This window comes from Serpula lacrymans, assembly GCF_000218685.1.
Source record: "Serpula lacrymans var. lacrymans S7.9 unplaced genomic scaffold SERLAscaffold_2, whole genome shotgun sequence".
In the NCBI taxonomy this organism is placed as follows: domain Eukaryota; kingdom Fungi; phylum Basidiomycota; class Agaricomycetes; order Boletales; family Serpulaceae; genus Serpula; species Serpula lacrymans.
Genome location: NW_006763291.1, coordinates 2,207,630 through 2,227,599, shown reverse-complemented (window position 1 = coordinate 2,227,599; position 19,970 = coordinate 2,207,630). Strand labels below are relative to the sequence as shown.

Genomic DNA, 19,970 nt, shown 5'->3' with positions numbered 1-19,970 from the left:
TCACAGCCCTCATCTCATCTTCTACGAGCCCCACTGAGCTCGTGCTCTACCCGCGCGCGTGGATCCAGCGCGAGATCGTGCCCGTCTTGCCGCTCTCGGGCTGCTTTGAGCCCGCGCGCGTCAGCGCGGCGTACAACGTCTCGCAGTACGTCTATGGTCCCACGCATACGGACGTGGAGGCCGGGATGCCGATGAGGATGGGTATGGACTGCTATGATTTTGCAGGGACGATCAGAGCGCCTCCGTCGCCGCCCCACCTCGTGCCCTACGTCCCCCCCTCCGAACGCGTCCACTTCCACACGTACTGGCGAGTCGACTTGGCTGCTTTTGGCCCGAGGCAGGAGTGGATGCTCAAGTCTTTCTTCGCCACGCAGGATCTATCCCACGCGCGGCTCGTGTTGTGGTCGAACGGGGACCTGGGTGCCAATCCCATCTTGCAAAAATACGAGCGCCGCTTTCCGGACTCGTTCGAGTTGCGCGTGGTGGATATACCTGCACTGGCCAAGGGCACGCCGATGGACGGGAGTGGTTTGTTGCAGTCGAATGATAAGAAGGCGTGGATTGATGGCGATCTGGTGAGGTTGTTGGTCGTGTGGACGTATGGAGGCGTGTGGATCGACATGGACTCGTTGATGACGAGAGACATTGCGCCGTTGCTGGAGCACGAGTTTGTCACGCAATGGGATTGCTATGGTAAACGCTCACTCCTCTTCATCTTACACACTCACTCACTATATATCACAGACAAGGCATACCAGCCCTTCAACGGCGCCCTCATGCACTTTCGACAACATTCACCCTATCTCTGCGAGGCATTCCACATCATGGCCACCTCCCAGCCCCCTCGACAAGACTCAACCGACTGGGGGTCACTTCTCTACCACAAGCTCTGGCGACGCCTCGTGGCAGGGTCCATCCCGCCCTTTAAAGTTCTTCCGTTCTGCTTCAGCGACGCCCGTGCGTGCAGGCTGGATAACCGCCTTCCGGATCCGTTTGTGGCTGATAGGTCGAGTGGGATGTGGACGATGGGATTGGGGATGGAGGAGGGAGGTGGGTTGGATAGGGCGCTGAGGAAGGTGTTCTCGGTGCATTTGCATAACCAGTGGGAGAAGGAGTTTCCTCTGGATGGTTGGGTCGACCGTTTGCTGCTGCAGAGGTACGATCAGAAGTTGAAGGGAAGAGAGGAAGAGGAGATAAAACAAGAGCTATAGTGATACAGGGACGTGGGGTGATATTTCAGGGGACATTGTGTGCGGCAACGCCGACGGTAGGAATCAGTGCTCTAGTTACATGCATGGGATAATACTGTTTTTTTTGCATTCTAATTGTGTATACTATTTAATACATACGATCACTTTCGAGATTCTTATGCTGAAACTGCTGTTTTGAATCGGCGTTAGGTGGGAGCAAGTGCTGCAAGTGTGATGGGGCAAGGGGAGACATGGTAGTATTTTGAGAGATCATGATACGGTAGAGAAGTAGTTAGGCTGGACTGCTCGTTACTCTGTAAGAGAGGGCATGCGTCTGACGACTCTGCCTTCGTTTTTGGCGTGCACGGAGAGCTTCTCGAGGATGGCCGAATGGGCCCATCGTTCTGGCGGAGTGCGTTTGCCCGTGGACCAGTAGTAGATATCCCAGTCCGGCTCGTCCAGGAGCTACAAGAAGAAAGAGCCCAAAAACAGTCAATCCTGCTCAAGGGCAGACACACGAGATCGCACGCACCCTATCATACTCCTTCAGCTCCGCCTCGTCCATGGCTGCGAGGTGGTCGCGGGCAAAGGTGCTGAGGAGGAGGTCAGACTCGAGGGTGCCGCGCTTGCGGGACTGGTAGAGGAGGCGGGCGCGGAGGGTGGATGGGATTTCGTTGGGGCGGGGGAGGGGGGTGGGAGGGGGGACGGAGGTGGGGGTGGTGGTGGAGGCTAGGTGCTCGGGGGTGTGTGGGAGGGGCCATGGGGTCTTTGAGGCGGGGGAGACGAGGTGGCGAGGTGGCGGGTGACGAGGCGGGAGAGCATGGAGGTCACAGTAAAAGGAGCAGACCTGAGCCCACAAGACGCCAATCATCTCACCAGATCAGGCAACTCTGACTTGACCTATCTTCCTCATCATTCACCGTTGCCTGCACTGAAACATCTTCACCACCTTGTTGATAACCGGTAATCACTGCGGCCACTACAATAATTTACTCAAAGTGCTGGCAACGGCAATGTCCGTGGCGAATATATCGAGCAACATATTGAACTTTGCACTGGCACCCTGTCGATGTAGATGCTAGTGAAGTTTTGAATTTGAGTGCTTATAGATTCTGTGGGCGATAGACTTGTGAAACTGTTGTGCGACACCATGACACTAGTACTGGCACATATGATGTGTACAGCCAAGTTTTCGTCATTTGTTGCTACGTTATTGAACAAACTTTAAATGCTCAGTATCGATCTTACATAGCCTTCCTTTGGTATAAGTACTTCCGCTCACTTGCCACACCTTTCTGTGGTTCCACTCCCATGTCCTACAGCTCACATGCCGTTCTCAGTCCGTCCACGTATCATCTTTAATTTCCTCAAGTTCGCCATCCCCCTCTCGCTCGCTATCATCTACTTCGTCCATCACTTCTTCGAACCACACTTCCACATCGACCTCGTCTTCTACAACCGTGACTGGATAAACGACGATATCCTACCTGTCCTCTCTCTCGCGGGCTGCTTCGAGCCTGAAAGAATCAGCAGCAGTTACAACATCACCGAGTCGATATATGGCAAAAAACGTTATGAGGTCCAGGCAGGTCTGCCGATGAGAATGGGCATGGATTGCTACGAATTTGCGGGCACCGTCAAGGACACGCTCGACCATTCGTCTCACAACACCTACATCCCACCAGACCAACGCGTCCAGTACCACACGTACTGGAGAAACGACTTGGCCCCATTGGGGGCAAGGCAGGAGTGGATGCTCAAGTCCTTCTTCGCCACGCAAAACATTCCCAACTCGCGCCTCATCATGTGGTCCAATGGAGATCTGAGCCCAAACCCGATTCTGCAGAAATACCAGAGGTTGTTCCCGGATTCGTTCGAGTTGCGCATCGTGGATATCCCGGACCTGGCGAGCGGCACGGCGATGGAGCATAGCAAACTTCTTCGGTTGAATGATCCCAAGGCGTGGGTCGACGGGGACTTGGTCAGGCTGTTGGTGATATACGCTTTTGGTGGCGTATGGCTCGACATGGATTTGCTGTTGACGAGGAGCGTAGAACCGCTGTTAGAGCACGAATTCGTCACTCAGTGGGATTGCTACGGTAAGCTCATCCATCTTTTTCAATAACACCGCAGACCTTTCTAACTGTCGCCATGTGCGCCCTAGACAAAACCTATCAGGCCCTCAATGGCGCCCTCATGCACTTCCGTCAACACTCCCCTTACCTCTGCGAAGCCTTTGACATCATGGCCAACTCCAAACCGCCCCGCTCACCCTCCACCGACTGGGGTGCCATCCTCTACCTTAAACTGTGGAGACGGCTCGTCGCCTCGTCGATCCCCCCATTCAAAGTCCTTCCTTTCTGTTTCAGCGACGGCCTTGCGTGCACCCCAGGCAATCGCCTCCCCGACCCTTTCGTGCCTGACAGGTCAGACCACAAGTGGGCTCTAGGCCTCAATGTACTAGAGGGCGGCGGGCTCCAGGATGCGCTTGGGAAGGTCTTTTCGGTTCATTTGCATAACCGATGGGAAAAGCAATTCCCGGATGGTGGATGGGTAGATAGGTTACTACTCCGCAAGTACGACAAGAAGCTGCGCGAGATGGATAAACTTGGTTGAAGAGGAGGTGACGTTGGGGCGTGGAGAAAGTATTGTATTGTATGAAGTCTCCGTAAGTCGGTCTGTTGCTATGTTCGCGCTTGCTTGATATGATGCTGATAGGTTTTATTGTGCTCTTTAGCACCGGGACTGGGTTAATGGTGTTGTTTGCTCGTACATATGTTTTGCGCTTTTATTTCTTTTCAACCGGACATCACCATTTTTGTTCATCATGACACGACAAACGATGATGAACTGGAAGTGAGTGCTTCAGGTGACTTGGATGCATTATCAGCCTCTTACTGTCTATCTCACAGGTGGCATGCCACGACAAACACGAGTTTCAAAATCTTATCAAACATACCGATGAAATATCTAGAATTCTGTTGGCCGTTAAGATAGGACATGCTATTAATTAGATTGACTGTCTGCACGATGTAGTGTTGCTGGGAGTTGAACATACTAGACCATTGAGCGTTTCACTGCAACGTTTTTGCACCTTGTGAGCGTCGATATCCGGTGTGGCAGTGCACCGGCCGGGATATGTGAAGAAGCGCCGAAAAAAAAAGATGTGTGGGGGGGAACTTGAAATCGCAAAGAGGTCATACCAGGCAAAGACAGCGTGCAAGTCTGATAAAAGCCTCGAAAACTTGAAAGAAAAAAACATGGGTGATCTCACGTCGTTTGCAGTACACCGCTGCAGATTCATCGACTTCGCCCCTTCACCCATCAACGCCCTCGCGTTCCCGCCTCTCCCGCTGCCTTCGTTAAAGGGCAAGACACCTGAGAATGAACGGGCGCGGACGAGGGAAAAACTGTTTGGGACGCTGGCTGTCGGACGCGCGAACGGGGATATAGAGCTTTGCGAATGGTCGGGCGAAGAGGGTGCGCATCAGTCTGCACAGGCGTGGGTCGTGCAAAAGGTATGTGCAGCTATGGCTAGTCTGTAGCTGCTCACTGCAAGTGGCTCATCGCACATGATGTAGACTCTAGCAGGTCCATCTCCATCAAAAGTAGACTCGCTGGCGTTCACGCTGCGACACCCAGATACCTTTACACCCACCCACGTTCCCTCCCACTCTGACCTCCGACTGTTTAGTTCGGGGGGAGGGAGCGAGGTTGTCGAGTGGGACCTCCAGCGCGGTTGCGTACGCGTGCGTGACTCCGTCTCTTGTTTGAATGGTGCCGTATCAGCTAATGGCGTTATGCATCCAGCGCACGATCAGCTCGCAAGGCGGCTCGATCTGGTGTATAGCTGCAAATCCCGCTTCCACACTGCTCGCACTCGGCTGTGAAGATGGCTCCGTACACTTGCTCTCTCTCGCAGCCGACACGCTCACGCACCACAGACGCTTTGACCGCGTCAAGAGCCGTCTGCTGAGCTTAGCCTGGGGCCCTCCCGTTCCTCGCCCACCGCGCAGAAAAAATGATGCGCAGAAAAACGGGGACCTGGACGCCAGCGACGATGAAGACGATGACGAGGATGAATGGAGTGACTCGTGGCTCGTCACAGGCGGGTCTGATAGCTGTTTACGAAAATGGAACGTGGCCACTGGGGGTGTGCTATACAAGATGGGCACGGATAAGGTCAGAGGGGAGCGGACACTCGTATGGGCTGTTGGCGTACTTGGGTAGGCTTTTTGACTTGGCTGCGCGTCTTCGAGCTGGGCGTTCCTGATCTCATTTTTTCTCTCAGTGATGGAACGATTGTATCGGGAGATTCCCTCGGTTCTGTCAAGTTTTGGGATTCTAAAATGTGTACTCAACTACAGAGCTTTACTGCCCATGGAGCAGACGTTCTGTGTTTAACTATAGGACCTGTAAGTTTTCACTCTTCTGTGGGTTCTGTTGTAGGACTCATTATTGTCGCTAACTTTAGGAGGGTCACACCGTCTATACCTCAGGCGTCGACCAAAAAACGGTGCAATTCTCCTACGTTGCATCCGACCCAACCAAACCATCGTCTGCACCGAGCTCACCAAGCCGATGGATACAGTCTTGCTCACGGCGGATGCACTCGCACGACGTGCGCTCGCTCGCCATCTGGCCCCCATATTCGCCTCTCCCCCACTCCTACAACCGCAAAATATACAACGGACAGCCCATCGCCCCCGTCCTCGCGTCAGCCGGATTGGACATGTCCGTCGTGCTGACCCCCGCGCTCTCCACCATGATGACCACCTCGATGATCGCACCGCGTATAGTCAATCCGCTGGCGACAAGTGCGGTATCGACGTTCGAGGATGCGTACTATCGGCGCGTGCCGTACAGCTCTACGATATGCGTCGCACGGCGGGCGCGTCTCATCGCGTGTATGCAGGAGACGGGATTGAATATATGGCGGATCCTAGAGCGCGCCGAAGTAGACTCGGATCCAGGTGGGCTGAATGGTGGGGAGGAAAGGAGCGCGTGGAAGAAAATGGTGGAGATGGATATCCACACCCGTACCAATCTGATCGCTTGTGCGTTGTCCGATGATGGGCGTTGGTTGGTGGTGTCTGATTTGTACGAGGCGAAGTTATTTGAGCTGATAACTACCGTAGGTCTTCTGCCTCGCTGGTATATGACTTTTATGTGCGTGTTAGCTAACCGAAATAATGCCTAAGCCTGCAGGAGACCTAAAACCAAGACGTATAAAGTCCTTCGCCTCCGCCATACGGTCGCAGCTGTCCCCCGACGACCCCTCACTAGGAGGCAGCGCTTTCGCATTCACGCCCGACTCTTCAAAACTTGTCATGGCGACTGCCACGACAGCATATATCCTCATCGTCGATCTCAGCATGGAAGATCCCGTCGTGTTGAGACGTTTTGACCAGCATCGGAATAAGGGGCCAGCAGACGGACGGATGAAGAAGAAATCCAAAATGAACGGGACTTGGGACGACGACGACCCATCGAGCCATGCAACAGCAGCTGTTAACAGGCTCGCAGTCAGTCCAGATGGACAATGGCTGGCGACATCAGATGACCTCTGTCGAACTTACATTTTCAACCTTGACTCCAGCCAGGTATGTCACATCGCGCACCTGCAATGTTTGCTATAAGCCAATAAATCTAACGACCTAACATTTTTTAGTATCATACCACTTTGCCATCGCTGCCATTTCCGCCCAACGTACTCAGCTTTCTTCCTGAAAATCCCCACATTCTTCTGTCAGCTCTGCCAAACAATTCTTTACACCTCTTCGATATTGAGCGTAATGAGGTCCCGCCGTGGGCACGGGAACTGTGTCGACGACTACCAAAAAGGTTCACGGATGCGCTTGATCCAGTCTTGGGTTTGTCGTTTGTTCCAGCCAGAAGCAGTACGGTGGGAGTGGACCAGGGCTCGTTGGAGCAGCCGCAGACCGCAAAGGACGCACTCTTCTGGAGTTCAACGTGGATATGCAAGGTCAAGCTCGACGTGCCCAGCAGCTGGGGCAGCTCCAAAAAGCGCCGTCAACCCGAAGAACGAGACGCTCGCCATCTCGTCGAAGTATCCGTATCGGAAGAGGCCGCAAACTTCAAGATGGTCACCCACTTCCGCTCCATTCTTGCCGTCCACTTTCTTGACAGCGATGAGCTCGTGGTGGTGGAGCGTCCGTTGGTGGATGTGTTGTCCAAACTGCCTCCAGCCTATTTCAAACCAAAGTATGGCCGCACGTAGATCTGATGGTTGTACAGGTGTTTCTTGCCTTATATATATTTTTGGGTCAATTGAATACCTTGTATATCGAGACAGCTTCAGCATCATATGTTCTTTGTTCTGACGTCGTCCATGCTAAGCACAACCTCTCGATCCTCGGAGATTTCGAGGCCATGCATATACATTGCCATAGTGGTCATGCTGACTAGGGCATGGATGCACGGCATAGTGTGTCTAAAGCATGCGAATCATTTAGCTCAAGGTTACACATCGAAAATGTTGAGACTGCTCCAAATACAGCAAGTCGCAACGACCCGGAAAGAGAGGGCTGTGCCTATGTCGGCTCTTGAGGATTGCCGATACTAAGAACATAGAGATGAGTCAGAAAATATCAGCAGTTTTACCTGGGTCTTGCACGGTGTTGCGGGTAGGAGCTACTTGCAATGGCATCAAAGTGCCTCACTGTATCAGCTGGTGGCGTCATGGAGTAGACGCTCAGGGGCGTAGACCGATGCAGAGCTAACCAAAACTAGACGGGATCTCTCGGATTTACACAAAGTGCCCATGTGATCGAGTCTAGTAGTATGTTTCATTCTCGGAATCAGCGTACAGCATATCAACGTCGTCGCATGGCTCGATGATGCACAATGCTCCGTTAAGGATCATAGTTCTGCCCCCGCATCTTTGAAGGTTGAAATTTCCAAGATGTGAACACTCCATTATGTGATTCGTCGTCATGAAAAGATATAGGGCTAGTATATACAAATACATGGAACATCGGTTGCGTGTCTATCAATATGGTATTGCACCGGATGTACGTCACGAACGGAACGAGGGCATTAACGAATAAAGAAACTTTGTGCGACTGCTAGAGCGCAAACACCGGCGCACACTAAAAATCCAAGTGGATAACCGGACGGGTTGTCTTGTGTGCTGACTGACCATAACTACATCACATCAACGAATAGCATTAGAAAGCGATGTTAATGTGGTCAAAATGAAACAAGTGGCTTACATAGCCGCCCAACACTGGCCCGAGGCACCGTGCGAAACTAACAATGCTCTGTGCGATACCATTAGCAAATCCGACGGCATGGGGTGGAGTCACTAAGAGTGTATCGTATCAATCAGGATGAAGCAGGAGGACTGTATATGACTCTTACTGTAGTTGAGGAGAATGGCAACGGATGTGTACCCAAAGGTATTGCCACAGTAACGCACGGCCCTGATAGATTTGAGATCGTGGTTATGTATGGTCAATCACAAAACCGAATTTGACCACTTACGTGCTCAATGCCAAAGCTGTAATATAAACAAAGTGTTCAATGTGATAGGACGTATCAGATGGAAAGGAACATACCTGTCATGAGAATAAAGTTGCCATCATCTGTTGGGCTAGCGAACACTCGATACAATATCACCGTAAGATATGCTGGGATAAAGAGCAGGGATCCCAGACGGAACATGGACAGATGAGAAAATCGACCTCTGGGAGGGCTAAGGGAACGATGCATCAGAACGATCAATGATATTCACGCAGTTGAACTGAGCCCACCCAATATTCCTAAACCATGGTGGTGTTCAGCGAACATCATGAATGCGAGAGGTCATTACTCACGGATATAAATAAAATTGGTAAATAATCTGCGCAAGACACATCAAGGCAACTATTAGCCGCACATGAGAACGTTTGCACATTAATTAAAAAATAAATCAACGCAACTAAGCTGAGCAAAATGGCCCGCGTTCAAATTTAGCCCACCAGATTCGTAGTCACTTTGGGGATATAGATACATTAATTCATGATGGCAAAGATGAAAAATCAGAAATGAACGTACGAGACTAGATACGACAGGAATACTTGATCATGGGTGGTGCTATGCAAAGCCAACAGCGCATACTGGATAATAATAAGAATCGGCAACTGCGAGGTCAATGAAGGAGGCTTCTCCTCTGTGGGCTGTTCTGGAGTAGACTGCGGTAGAATAGAAGAACGTCGTCTCTCTAAAATAGGCGTCAATGCATCCGTCGAGGGCTCCTCTATACGTGACTGAGCATCGAGAACGGCAGAGGGTGTACGAACACCCGAGTGAGCAAAGATGGCAGGTACAGTAGAAGAAGGACGTCGTGGATGGATTTCCATAGCAGCAGGACTTGGAGATCCGAAGTTGCCAGAGGGAATTGAAAGTCGTGGTCGAGAGCTAGAAGGGTGACGAGGAGAGATGTGATCGGGGGCAAACGTGATTGATGATGCCCGCTGGCTCCGTGCGGGCGGAGATCCCAAGTTCTGCGTCACAGAGCGAGACGGGCGAGAGGGTGTCGACAAGATAGAATTCGGGACAACTCCGTTGTCGTCCTCATCATCATCATCACCATCATCCTCTTGCTGTCCCTCACGAGAATAAATCGAGTCGATATCAGAATCCATCTCGTTATCAGACTCGAAAGGATCTTCGTTATCCACATTCATAGCAGCTGCAACCCACAAATCGGCAATGTTTGTCACAGCGTTTTCGTTCGCCATTAACAACCTCTGTGCAAAGTTGAGGTCGCCTGCATCTGTGAATGAACGAGGACCATCGAATGCGCTACCTCTTCGTCGCCTTAACGTACTGGCCAAACTACCTCTTCTCGTCGCGACGGATGCCGTACTAGCCAGCCTATTCCTATAGCTGCCACTATACCCATATGCCGATCCATTCGCCCTGCTCGTACGTGAAAATGCACGCTGTCTGTCAGGCCGCGGCGATGATAACGGCACAGCCTGTCCACGGGACGGAGAAGGAACAGGCACACCGTGGGCATCGTATACGCGTGATGCGAAGTAACCTGAAAATCTCTGAGATACCTTCTTCCTCAAGGAACCAACAAAGCTCTTGTCCTGATCCTCCGCGACTAAAGCAGGGGAAAGCACATCTTCTTCTGGTATAGTAGGATGCTGTTCGTCAGGTTTCTCATGGGGTAAACGGATTGCACCTTCCCGCGGACCACCATCGCGGCCAAGAAAGCACGCAAGGACGGATCCTGTGTAACTTAATCAGACACAGTAATCTATATACACGAGATATGGACTCACCGAATAAAGTGATAGAGGAGGCAATTAAACAAGGCAATAAGTAAGGGAACTTGACCAATAATGGTACTCCGCGGAAAATGTCTGGCCATTTTTCTGCTGGGGACTCAACTGAGGCACGACATCAGTACATTGATATCCATCTGTCGTAAGTAATTAAACTTACGTGATCCCCCAATGATAGCACCAGCGACACCTCCAAAGCCCCAGCAAAAGCTGTTGTCATCAGATTGAGTTAATTTAGGACGATGTATATAGAGAAGTGATGTATACCCCATTATAGCGTAAGCCCTTCCTTCATTAGTGGTATCAGTAACAACAGTAACGCATCCTCGTGCGACGCCAACAGCTCCAGCAAAGATACCTTGGAGAAGTCTGATTGCTATAGCTTGACGAAGCGTTGTCGATGTACCAAACATGGCGCATGTAACTGCACTTCCTAAGAGAGATACTACTAACACCGACCGTTGACCATGTTTATCCGCGACAGTAGCCTGTTTCGTATATACGTTAATCAAAATGAAGGTGAACGATAATGTGAAGATTGTTACCCATAGCAAGGAGGTTAGGAACTGTGTCAAGAAGAAAGTGGCGACTGAAACAAGAAATGTCAAAATAATGATTGTGAATGAAGGCGTCTGCACATACCCAATATTCCAGTCCAAAATGCAATGTCTGCTTCATCATGAAACTCGCCAAAACCTACAGGGCTCGTATGGTTAAAACAGTGGATGTAAAGGGCATATATGCATACCTTTGACCATAAAGAGCATGAAAGGCGTGGAAACATTAGCTGATAAAAACTCTCCGAGCATGGCCTAACCATATCTTATAAGAGATGAAACCAAGGAATGGGAAATAGGCGCACGATAGAGAGGACTATCATAGATAGCACGGGTAATGGAGTTGAGTATGGCTCCCCAGCTTGAAGAGCGTTGGGTATGGGTGGACGCTCCATGGATGATTTTACAGCGGCCTCCTCATCTGTCCTTGTAGCACTCGCCCTACGCTGACTGTAGCTTGAAGAAAGACGCCCCAAAAACCTACGTCCCGGAGGCTCATTGGCTAAAGCAGGCCCAGGACTTGTGGTGGATCCATCAAGAGGTGAATTAACCACGCCAAAGGATCTCCTTGGTGGTGTAGAGTTTCTATTTGGCCTAGTATTGCTTGCCATTGCAAGGTAATGCTTTCCTTGCAAAAGACTGGAATGGCTGCGTCTCAGAGACAGACGAGCGTTTAGCGTAAGCGGCAATGTTTGAATGCAGCGCCACATGTGGCTGCCTGAATATCATTAGGTAAGCTTGCCCTTTTCAGCCTCTCAAGTTCGAGCGTGATTTGGATTCAAGTTGTTACAGACAAGACCGGTTTGTTGCCTTCATTCTGCCAATCGAAGTTGTGAAAGTTATCATTTTCTGGTTAAACTATACACCGATGTGGTACAAGGTGAAACAATAAGGACGAGTATGGTACATTCTTCTGATTGAAGTAGAATTCACTGTGTTGATGGATGCTTGAATAGAAAAATAGACAGCAAGTATATTACACGCCTTGCTTCCCGCAGCACCGTACCATTTCATACCAACATTACTGGCCCCAGAGCCCTTCCAGCATGGGAAGAAGGTAAAGCAGTACTGATTGCTATCGGCACCGAATGCATTATAGTTGCATCACAATGACAGATAGATCTCGGCCTCATCACGCGATTTCGGCACTGCAGCTATTAGGCAGGTTCACCCGTGCAAATCTCCTTCACTGGTGGCTATTTTTCATACACCATGGTGGCGTGTGGGTATTCTGCCTTGAATACGTCGCGGCCCCAAACACGGTGTCAATTACAGATGGGAGAAATATGCGATGGTAACCGACAAGACAATGACAAGAGAATGTTTCAAGGTGATGGGCTATTGCTGGGCATGGCAGAGTTGTGGAACTGAGATTGGAACATGAATCAGCAACGAGTTCCTGAGCGGGACTGCATTCCGGCTGGCCAATAATAAAGGTCGGATCGGGACATGAAAGAAATGACCGTGGAAATAGATTGCCATATGTGTGTGCCTCCCGATCAGTTCAAACTTTTTGAGTGGCTGCTTGAACTCAGGCTCAGTTCTGCCATAAGCTTCCGTACAACAGTAAAACGAGTCAATTCCATCCCCGCTATGTTTATATTCTGAAAACAAATTATTTCATCCTGGCCGCACCCCTTACCTGCGATGCAATCGCACAATCTGGAGTCTTCAATGCTGCAGTTAAGTTATCTCAAGTTATAGTTGTAGTTGTGGTCAGGTCTTTTCAGGCGCCAACCCGTCACGCATAATTGCTGTTCACTTCGTTCGCCACATTGTCAATCACTATTACCATCACCACACAGGTATTATCTATTCCGAAACGCAAACGTCTCCGAACCGATGCCCTAAGCCGATGCGTCACCAGGGAAGCGGAACAAATCTTTCCTGAGGGACCCATTTGTCATTTTGTCATCCCGCCAGCCCTCCATTTCACTCTGCCTTCTCACGTCCCGGACACCTCTATACTGGATCTATACCTGTGAAAACTCAGATCAGTCGTAATGGATCTTGGACAACCGGCCTAACCGCAAGTCTGAATTAGAATCTAGCCTCCAATCCGCATATATAAGAAGGGACACGAATGTCCAAGTGTCTCTCAACCTATTCTAGCAATCTCGCTCATCTCTTTGCTCTCGTCTTTCCTTGCTTTCGTCTCTCTCCACTAATCTTCCTCAACTCTACCCCTCTAGATTAATATCATACTTCAGATGTCGACCATCTCTGCACCCAGCACGTCCACCTACCCCTCCAAGATCATCATTCCAGACCTCGTATCTCACTGTACTTTCCCGATTCGTATCAGTCGTCACCACAAAGAAGCCTCCAAAGAATCGAAGCAGTGGCTCTTTATCGGAGACAACTCGAATGAAAAGACGCGTAGAGCCTTTCATGGTCTGAAAGCTGGGAAGCTTACGTCCATGTGTTACCCTGATGCCGGATACCCACAGCTTCTAGTATGCTGCGAGTTCATGAACTATTTGTTCCATCTCGACAACCTGTCTGATGATATGGACAATCGGGGCACGCGAACAGTCGCCGATGTCGTCCTCAACTCGTTATATCACCCTCATACTTACCAGGCCAAGACCCGAATCAGCAAAATGACCAAAGAGTAAGCTATTTTCTCAACTTTCGTCGTATTGTCGCTCAACGTCGTCATCTTCTGTAGTTACTACCGACGCATGATTCAGACGGCATCAGCAGGTGCTCAGCAGCGATTTATTGAAACGTTCGACCAATTCTTCCAAGCTGTCCACCAGCAGTCTATCGACCGTGCTAACGGCGTCATCCCTGATCTTGAATCGTACATCGAACAACGTCGCGACACCAGTGGTTGCAAACCCTGCTGGGCTCTCATTGAATACGCCAACAACCTCGACATCCCAGAAGAAGTTATGGACCACCCTACCATCCGCAGTTTAGGTGAGGCCGCCAACGATCTCGTAACATGGTCTAACGTACGTTCTCTCTTTGACATCGAACCATTATACCGTCACTAACGAGTTTGGTTGCGTTTCCACAGGACATCTTCTCTTTCAACGTCGAGCAGAGTAAAGGAGACACTCACAACATGATCGTCGTCGTCATGAATGAGCAAGGCCTTGACCTCCAATCTTCCGTCGACTTTGTCGGTGACCTCTGCAAACAGTCGATCGACCGCTTCAACGACGACAGGGACAACCTGCCTTCATGGGGCCCAGAGATTGACAGAGAAGTTGCCATCTACGTCGACGGACTAGCCAACTGGATAGTCGGCAGTCTCCATTGGTCTTTCGAATCTGAAAGATACTTTGGCAAATCAGGTCTCGACGTGAAAAAGAACAGAATAATCAACCTCCTGCCTCGTCGAGTTTGAGCCAGTCTGTAACCCCTTATATTTTTATACTCTTTTTAATTTACCGGTGAGCACTTTCTAAACGAAATCGATTCATATCATCGTTGCTCACACGACGCTCTTTCTAGCTGGTCGGCGCCCCTCTTCGTAATTGAGGGCCACCACACAGGAAACTTGCAAAATACTGTAGAGCTATTATGCCTCTCACCATTCGTATATTTCCACCACTCTCGTTAGGACACTATGTTATGCTCTACTTATGGTTTTTCTTAAAATTGCCAATTACGCTCATTTGTTTATATTATAACGTACTGGCTACCACATAATTTCTTTACCTTAGTTGCTTTCTTGATTTCAAGCTGGGCACCTATTGTAATGCGATGCTACATATCCGCCTATTCCTTTACTGTAGCTGTTTCCCTGATATCTCGATTTAAAGCTACTACTGCACTGCAAATTTATATATCTACCTTACCTACTCTTAATATCTTGATTAAAGACACTGCTGTATTTCAATCCCCTCGTTGATTCAAATCATAACTCATATCTGAAACAGTGACCATTAATAAGACTCGTACCAGCTGGAATCTTCTCTTCGACGATTCAGACCATACTTAAGTTATGACTGAAGACACGCAATGCAAGTATAGTGGTCAACCGGTTAAGACTTGGACAGAATTGACTGAATGATCCCAAGCGTTTTATAGGCAACAGTCTTAGGCTTGCATGCAGGCTCTGAACTGATAGCAGAACTGCACTCAATTGATCAAATCAAGGGGTTAACAACATTAGCATTGTCCAAATATATTGTACGGTACTGATGGACTATGCTACACGACCAAAGTCATCAACCCACCCCCCACCCCTACCTCCACCCCCACCACTCACACAGCCGCAATCACCACACAAACATAACATCGCATCGTCAAAAGCCAATCGGGCGCCTCGGTAAAAGTAAGAGGTTAAAAGGGAGGGATTGAAGGGAAGACTAAAAGTTGCAGAAATAGCCTAGAGACGATATATATAATCAGACACACGAGCGCAAGTAAGGGAAGGAATAGAGAAGATAGTGAAATAGGGAGCAGAGAAGTGCGTGTGGCGATGGTGCAGAAAGATGTGACAGAGAATCCCTCATACGATAGCAAATACCGAAACGCTGATTGTTAATGATCGGATGCGAATGACTTAGTGTTGACCGCAAGCGTCCCCCCCTCCACTCCACCCCAACCACCACAGCAACTCAAACACACAAAAACGTCTATAACGGCATCCTCGAACAACATCGTTCATCGAGGACCAGGTGCACCACCACGATAGCCACCGCCATATGTCCTAGGTGGCTGTTGCCCTTGCGGAGGTGGTGCAGGACCGTTGCTTCGACTCTGTTGTCCATTGCTCTGGTATGCAGCTTGCGCTTGCTGCGCGGAAGTCTGTTGCCGCTGTTGTGTTTGCTGCGTAGCCTTCTGCGTCGTCGTCTCCTCACTTGAGCTAGGAGCAACATACAGCCCCTTGTCAATTGTCTGCGGAATAGGTTGGATCTCCGTTCCTAGCTCTTGCTCAATGCGATACAGGTTAAACCTGTCGTCATATGTGACGAGATTGATGGCAAGACCCAGGTGTCCGAAACGACCCGAACGACCAATACGATGGAGGTAGGTTTCCGAGTTTTTAGGGAAATCGAAGTTGATGACAACGTTCACAGCTTGGATGTCGATACCACGAGTGAGCAGATCAGAGCAAACAAGGTTGCGGCAGACGCCATTGCGGAAATCGTGGAATACTCGATTACGATGCGATTGAAGCATCTTAGCATGGGAGTAGAAGCAAGAATAGCCAAGCTCTGTCACTTTTTTAGCGAGCAGCTCGACACGGTTGGTAGAGTTACAGAAAATGATGGACTGATTAATCTGAAGCTGTGGGTGGTATCAATAAAGGGTATCAATAGGTGGAGGTACGGTATACCACGTATGAACAGACCTTGGAGAAGAGAGTATTTAGACAGTGAACCTTCTGTCGCTCCTCGACATAGGCATAATATTGCGTGACGCCGCGAAGAGTAAGTTCTTCCATAAGATTAATTTCGTAGGGTGATTTCATGTATTTATCCTGTCAACAAAACAGACTGTTAGTCAGAGGATACAATGGACTAAAAAAAAGAGTGACCTTGAAGTCCTTAACAATCATAGGGAAGGTGGCACTGAAAAGCATAACCTGACGCTCCTCTGGGAGGAAGGATAGCAATTGTTCCATGACCGGGGTGAATTCGGGAGAGAGAAGTTTGTCCGCCTCGTCCATGACGAAGACGGGACATTCACTGAGATCGGCAACGTTTTTACCAGCCAAGTCCAAGATACGACCAGGTGTGCCTACCAGCACGTGAACGGTTTCGGATAATCGCATGATGTCGTCTTTAAGGGTAGTGCCACCGGTTGTGACCATGACTTGCACGCCCATATGTTTGCCGAGTATCTTACAGACCTGGGATGTCTGTAGGGCTAATTCACGAGTGGGGACGAGGAGGAGAGCCTGAATCTTGTTCCTGCTGGTGTCAATTTGCTGGAGGGATGGTATAACAAAAGCGGCGGTTTTGCCTGTACCGTTTTTGGCACGGGCAAGGATGTCACGTTTAGTGAGAGCTGTTGGAATGGCCTCTTCTTGTATAGGTGAGGGTTTCTCGAATCCTGCTTCGAAGATGCCCATGAGCAGTTCACGACGGAGGTACATATCTTCGAATTCCAATCCTTTGGTTGCTGTGACATCTTCTGTCTGAGGACGGAAGTCTTTTGGTGGTGGGCGAAGACCTGATTTCCAGGAAGAGTCATTGTGGTTGGTGGCAGCACTGATGGAAAAAAAGAAGAGAAAAAAGAGAGAAATAATGTCAGATGATGGCTGCGTAACTGAATGAAATGAAACTTGCGAGTTTGATGAAGATGGTCTGGTTGATTGCGACATTTGAGAAGAGGACGAGAGGGGGTGCAAAAAGCGATATGGGTGTTGTTAGCGAAGCAGCTACGAGCCAGACAAGTTTGAGAAGACACGCGTCTTTGGTAAAAAGTAAAAGTCAAACAAGTGGTCGTGAGTGTGGAGAGAGTTTGTAGTGTTGCTAAGTAAAAGGATACAGGTGATGGTGGTAAGAGCTCAAGTTCAAATCGTCGGAGTGGTTTTCTGCGCTGAAGCCTTGTGTCCAGCTGCAATAAATTCAAGGTTTCCCAACTTTCGCACGCTCCGCTTCAATCACCCGTGCCCTTTCGGTCCTCCCCGCCATCGTCTCCATCGTTCCCAACGACGTCCTCAACCTCCTTTCTGGTCCGTGGCTATACAGCCCATGCATATATGCGTGAACTCGTCATTTTTCTCGCAGTAATTCAGAGTACAAACCAAAGTGACATTGCATGGCCCAGTGGCTCTATTTTCTTTCAAAAACTGGACAAGATTTAAGTCTCACTTATCAAGGCAAAGGTCCACAGTACGCAGCTTTGACTATCCACAAATATATATGTATGATTCTCGTCGATATCCTACCATTGCCAACACGTTGTTTTAACCCTTCAAGCTTCAATTTCTTGTCAATGCTTCTCGTCTGAGCCCACGAACGCCCTGCATATATCAGTGGCACTATACACCACCGCCATCCAGTGCAAATGGGATGGTTTGTGCGGTTGTCCCGCTATGCGCGTCCGTGCGCGGCTCAATTTAGTGTCGAATTTGAACCCTTCGCCCTAATATTTCGGATATCACTTCCAAAATTTAGCATTTGGGGCTCATCTGACTCGTGAACCTTCTCGTGTCTTGTGACCCTTATCTCTTCACCCATTTAACTGCGGAAATGCTCAAGCTTATCTTATACTTCAGCCTCCTCCCATCCCATGGCACCTGCACCAGCCAACAGAGATGATCTCAAGACCAGAATCCTGCCCCAGATGACCCTTTCTGAAGGATCAAACCCATTAACAAGCCCTTTCCCCCCACTTCCTAAGGATCTTCTCCCTGCAGAGAAGGCGATCAGACGATTCGCAGTTGAAGGTAATGCAATCGGTGTGTATTGTCACGTGAGCTGCAACACAGTCACAGCTGATCTCCTCGTGGTGTGCAATGTCTTCTGTCAGTGACCGGTGGTGCAGGTGTCCTCGGTTTAGAAGCCGCCCGTGCTCTCCTGGAGCACGGGGCAAAGGGTGTATCGCTTTTTGATGTCAACCCGGCTCAGTCTCAGGACGCCATCGATGCAGTCAGATCAGAGTTTCCATCCGCCAAAATCATTGCAAAGAAGGTCGATGTTAGAGATGAACAGTCTGTGCAGAACGCTGTCGACGAAAGTGCGGAAGAGCTCGGAAGCGTAGATGTCCTTCTATGTTTTGCAGGCGTCGTATCGTGTAATCATGCCCTTGACGTAGCCTTGGATGAATGGCGGCGTACACTGGATATTAATACCACTGGCAGTTGGATCTGCGCGCAAGCCGTTGCAAGGTACGATATCTCAATTTTATCGCCTTCTTTCTTTCTTTGAGCGGGTGTATACACACAAGGTGCATGATTCGACAAGGCCATGGTGGCAGTATTGTGTTTACCGCATCAATCTCTGCGCACAGCGTGAACTTCCCACAACCTCAAGTCTCATACAATGTGTCAAAGGGCGCACTGCTGCAGCTGAAGAATTCTTTAGCCGCTGAGTGGGCGCGTTATGGAATCCGGGTAAATAGTATCAGCCCGGGATATATGGATACGATCTTGAACGAAGGCGAGGGTTTGGAAGAAGCGAGAAGGATGTGGGCATCACGAAACCCTGTGGGAAGGATGGGACAGCCCAGTGAATTGACCGGAGCTGTCGTTTTACTGTGCAGTCGTGCTGGAAGGTATATTAACGGTGCAGACATACTTGTGGATGGTGAGTGTTGTGTCCCGCAGTGCGTAGCCCGGCTGATTTTAGGTTTGTGATAGGTGGAGGAAGCGTCTTTTAGCAAAGACTTGTTAGAAATGATTTAGAAGCTCCTGCGTAAACAAAGGTAGAAAACGTGGTGGGTATTGTTCTTGTGCGTAAATACACCTCACAGGGTTGAAGCTCGAAGGGTGTGAAATTGAGCGCATGCTCGGTTGTAAAGCTTCGGTAAATTCTTCTACCTTCAGCATCCTTTGTCATGCTACACCGGCGGTCGAGAATACGTGTAATAGGCGAAATGGACGTCACGAAACACTATGGGATGACAGCCTATTGAATGACCGGAGCCAAGACTGGAGCTGTCGTTTTACCAATCGTGCTGAAAGGTACATTGGGTGCGGACATACTTGTTGATGGTGAACGTGGTTTCTCCGCACTGCACAGCCTCGCTGATTTGTTGTGATAGGGTCGGGGCGCTATCTTGAGAGAAGGATTTAGGAGTAATGTAATGTGTAACTGGCTCCTTCGTGGACAGTTATGTGGTGAAAGTATTATCCTTATGCATCATACACCTCATAGGGTGGAAGCTTGGAAGCTTGAAGTTGAAGCCCATGCTGTGTTGGTTGTGACGCCTCGGTAATCTCTTGTATCTTCAGCGTCCTATGTCAAGTAACAATTGAGAATACGTGCCATGGGCGCTGGCAGTCTGCCACT

The 19,970-nt window shown here is 49.5% G+C and overlaps 7 protein-coding genes across 7 annotated transcripts; 4 read left to right on the top strand and 3 right to left on the bottom strand.

Moving 5' to 3' along the window:
• Positions 1–197: 197 nt before the first annotated feature.
• On the top strand, positions 198–1,387 carry SERLADRAFT_457659 (uncharacterized protein; the record flags this gene model as incomplete). Its single annotated transcript, XM_007313814.1, has 2 exons — positions 198–693; positions 745–1,387. 2 exons carry the CDS (start codon positions 198–200, stop codon positions 1,209–1,211), a joined length of 963 nt encoding a protein of 320 aa, XP_007313876.1.
• A 121-nt stretch (positions 1,388–1,508) lies between these two features.
• SERLADRAFT_342967 (uncharacterized protein) lies at positions 1,509–1,881 on the bottom strand (the record flags this gene model as incomplete). The annotated part of the gene is made up of 2 exons (XM_007313813.1): positions 1,509–1,655; positions 1,723–1,881. Coding segments are annotated over 2 exons (306 nt in total), but the record flags the coding sequence as incomplete, so codon positions are not given.
• Positions 1,882–2,489: 608 nt separating this feature from the next.
• Positions 2,490–7,537, top strand: SERLADRAFT_445414 (uncharacterized protein; the record flags this gene model as incomplete). Its single annotated transcript, XM_007313812.1, has 10 exons — positions 2,490–3,289; positions 3,355–3,858; positions 3,928–4,046; positions 4,103–4,708; positions 4,772–4,939; positions 5,001–5,416; positions 5,482–5,605; positions 5,665–6,324; positions 6,392–6,793; positions 6,862–7,537. The coding sequence occupies 7 exons, from the start codon at positions 4,355–4,357 to the stop codon at positions 7,429–7,431; spliced, it is 2,694 nt and encodes an 897-aa protein (XP_007313874.1).
• Positions 7,538–8,107: 570 nt separating this feature from the next.
• SERLADRAFT_445413 (uncharacterized protein) lies at positions 8,108–11,701 on the bottom strand (the record flags this gene model as incomplete). Its single annotated transcript, XM_007313811.1, has 16 exons — positions 8,108–8,357; positions 8,426–8,517; positions 8,574–8,635; positions 8,697–8,712; positions 8,771–8,907; positions 8,966–8,974; positions 9,029–9,077; positions 9,134–9,186; positions 9,249–10,434; positions 10,487–10,594; positions 10,650–10,699; positions 10,757–10,977; positions 11,035–11,078; positions 11,132–11,185; positions 11,238–11,301; positions 11,352–11,701. 16 exons carry the CDS (start codon positions 11,655–11,657, stop codon positions 8,250–8,252), a joined length of 2,559 nt encoding a protein of 852 aa, XP_007313873.1.
• A 910-nt stretch (positions 11,702–12,611) lies between these two features.
• Positions 12,612–14,942, top strand: cyc1 (putative terpene cyclase; the record flags this gene model as incomplete). Its single annotated transcript, XM_007313810.1, has 4 exons — positions 12,612–13,660; positions 13,718–14,006; positions 14,072–14,450; positions 14,512–14,942. 3 exons carry the CDS (start codon positions 13,257–13,259, stop codon positions 14,402–14,404), a joined length of 1,026 nt encoding a protein of 341 aa, XP_007313872.1.
• A 206-nt stretch (positions 14,943–15,148) lies between these two features.
• SERLADRAFT_354128 (uncharacterized protein) lies at positions 15,149–17,492 on the bottom strand (the record flags this gene model as incomplete). Its single annotated transcript, XM_007313809.1, has 5 exons — positions 15,149–16,296; positions 16,361–16,489; positions 16,547–17,222; positions 17,301–17,392; positions 17,451–17,492. The coding sequence occupies 4 exons, from the start codon at positions 17,333–17,335 to the stop codon at positions 15,670–15,672; spliced, it is 1,467 nt and encodes a 488-aa protein (XP_007313871.1).
• Positions 17,493–18,070: 578 nt separating this feature from the next.
• oxr1 (oxidoreductase) lies at positions 18,071–19,938 on the top strand (the record flags this gene model as incomplete). Its single annotated transcript, XM_007313808.1, has 5 exons — positions 18,071–18,418; positions 18,490–18,847; positions 18,907–19,265; positions 19,319–19,672; positions 19,723–19,938. The coding sequence occupies 4 exons, from the start codon at positions 18,250–18,252 to the stop codon at positions 19,336–19,338; spliced, it is 906 nt and encodes a 301-aa protein (XP_007313870.1).
• Positions 19,939–19,970: the final 32 nt, after the last annotated feature.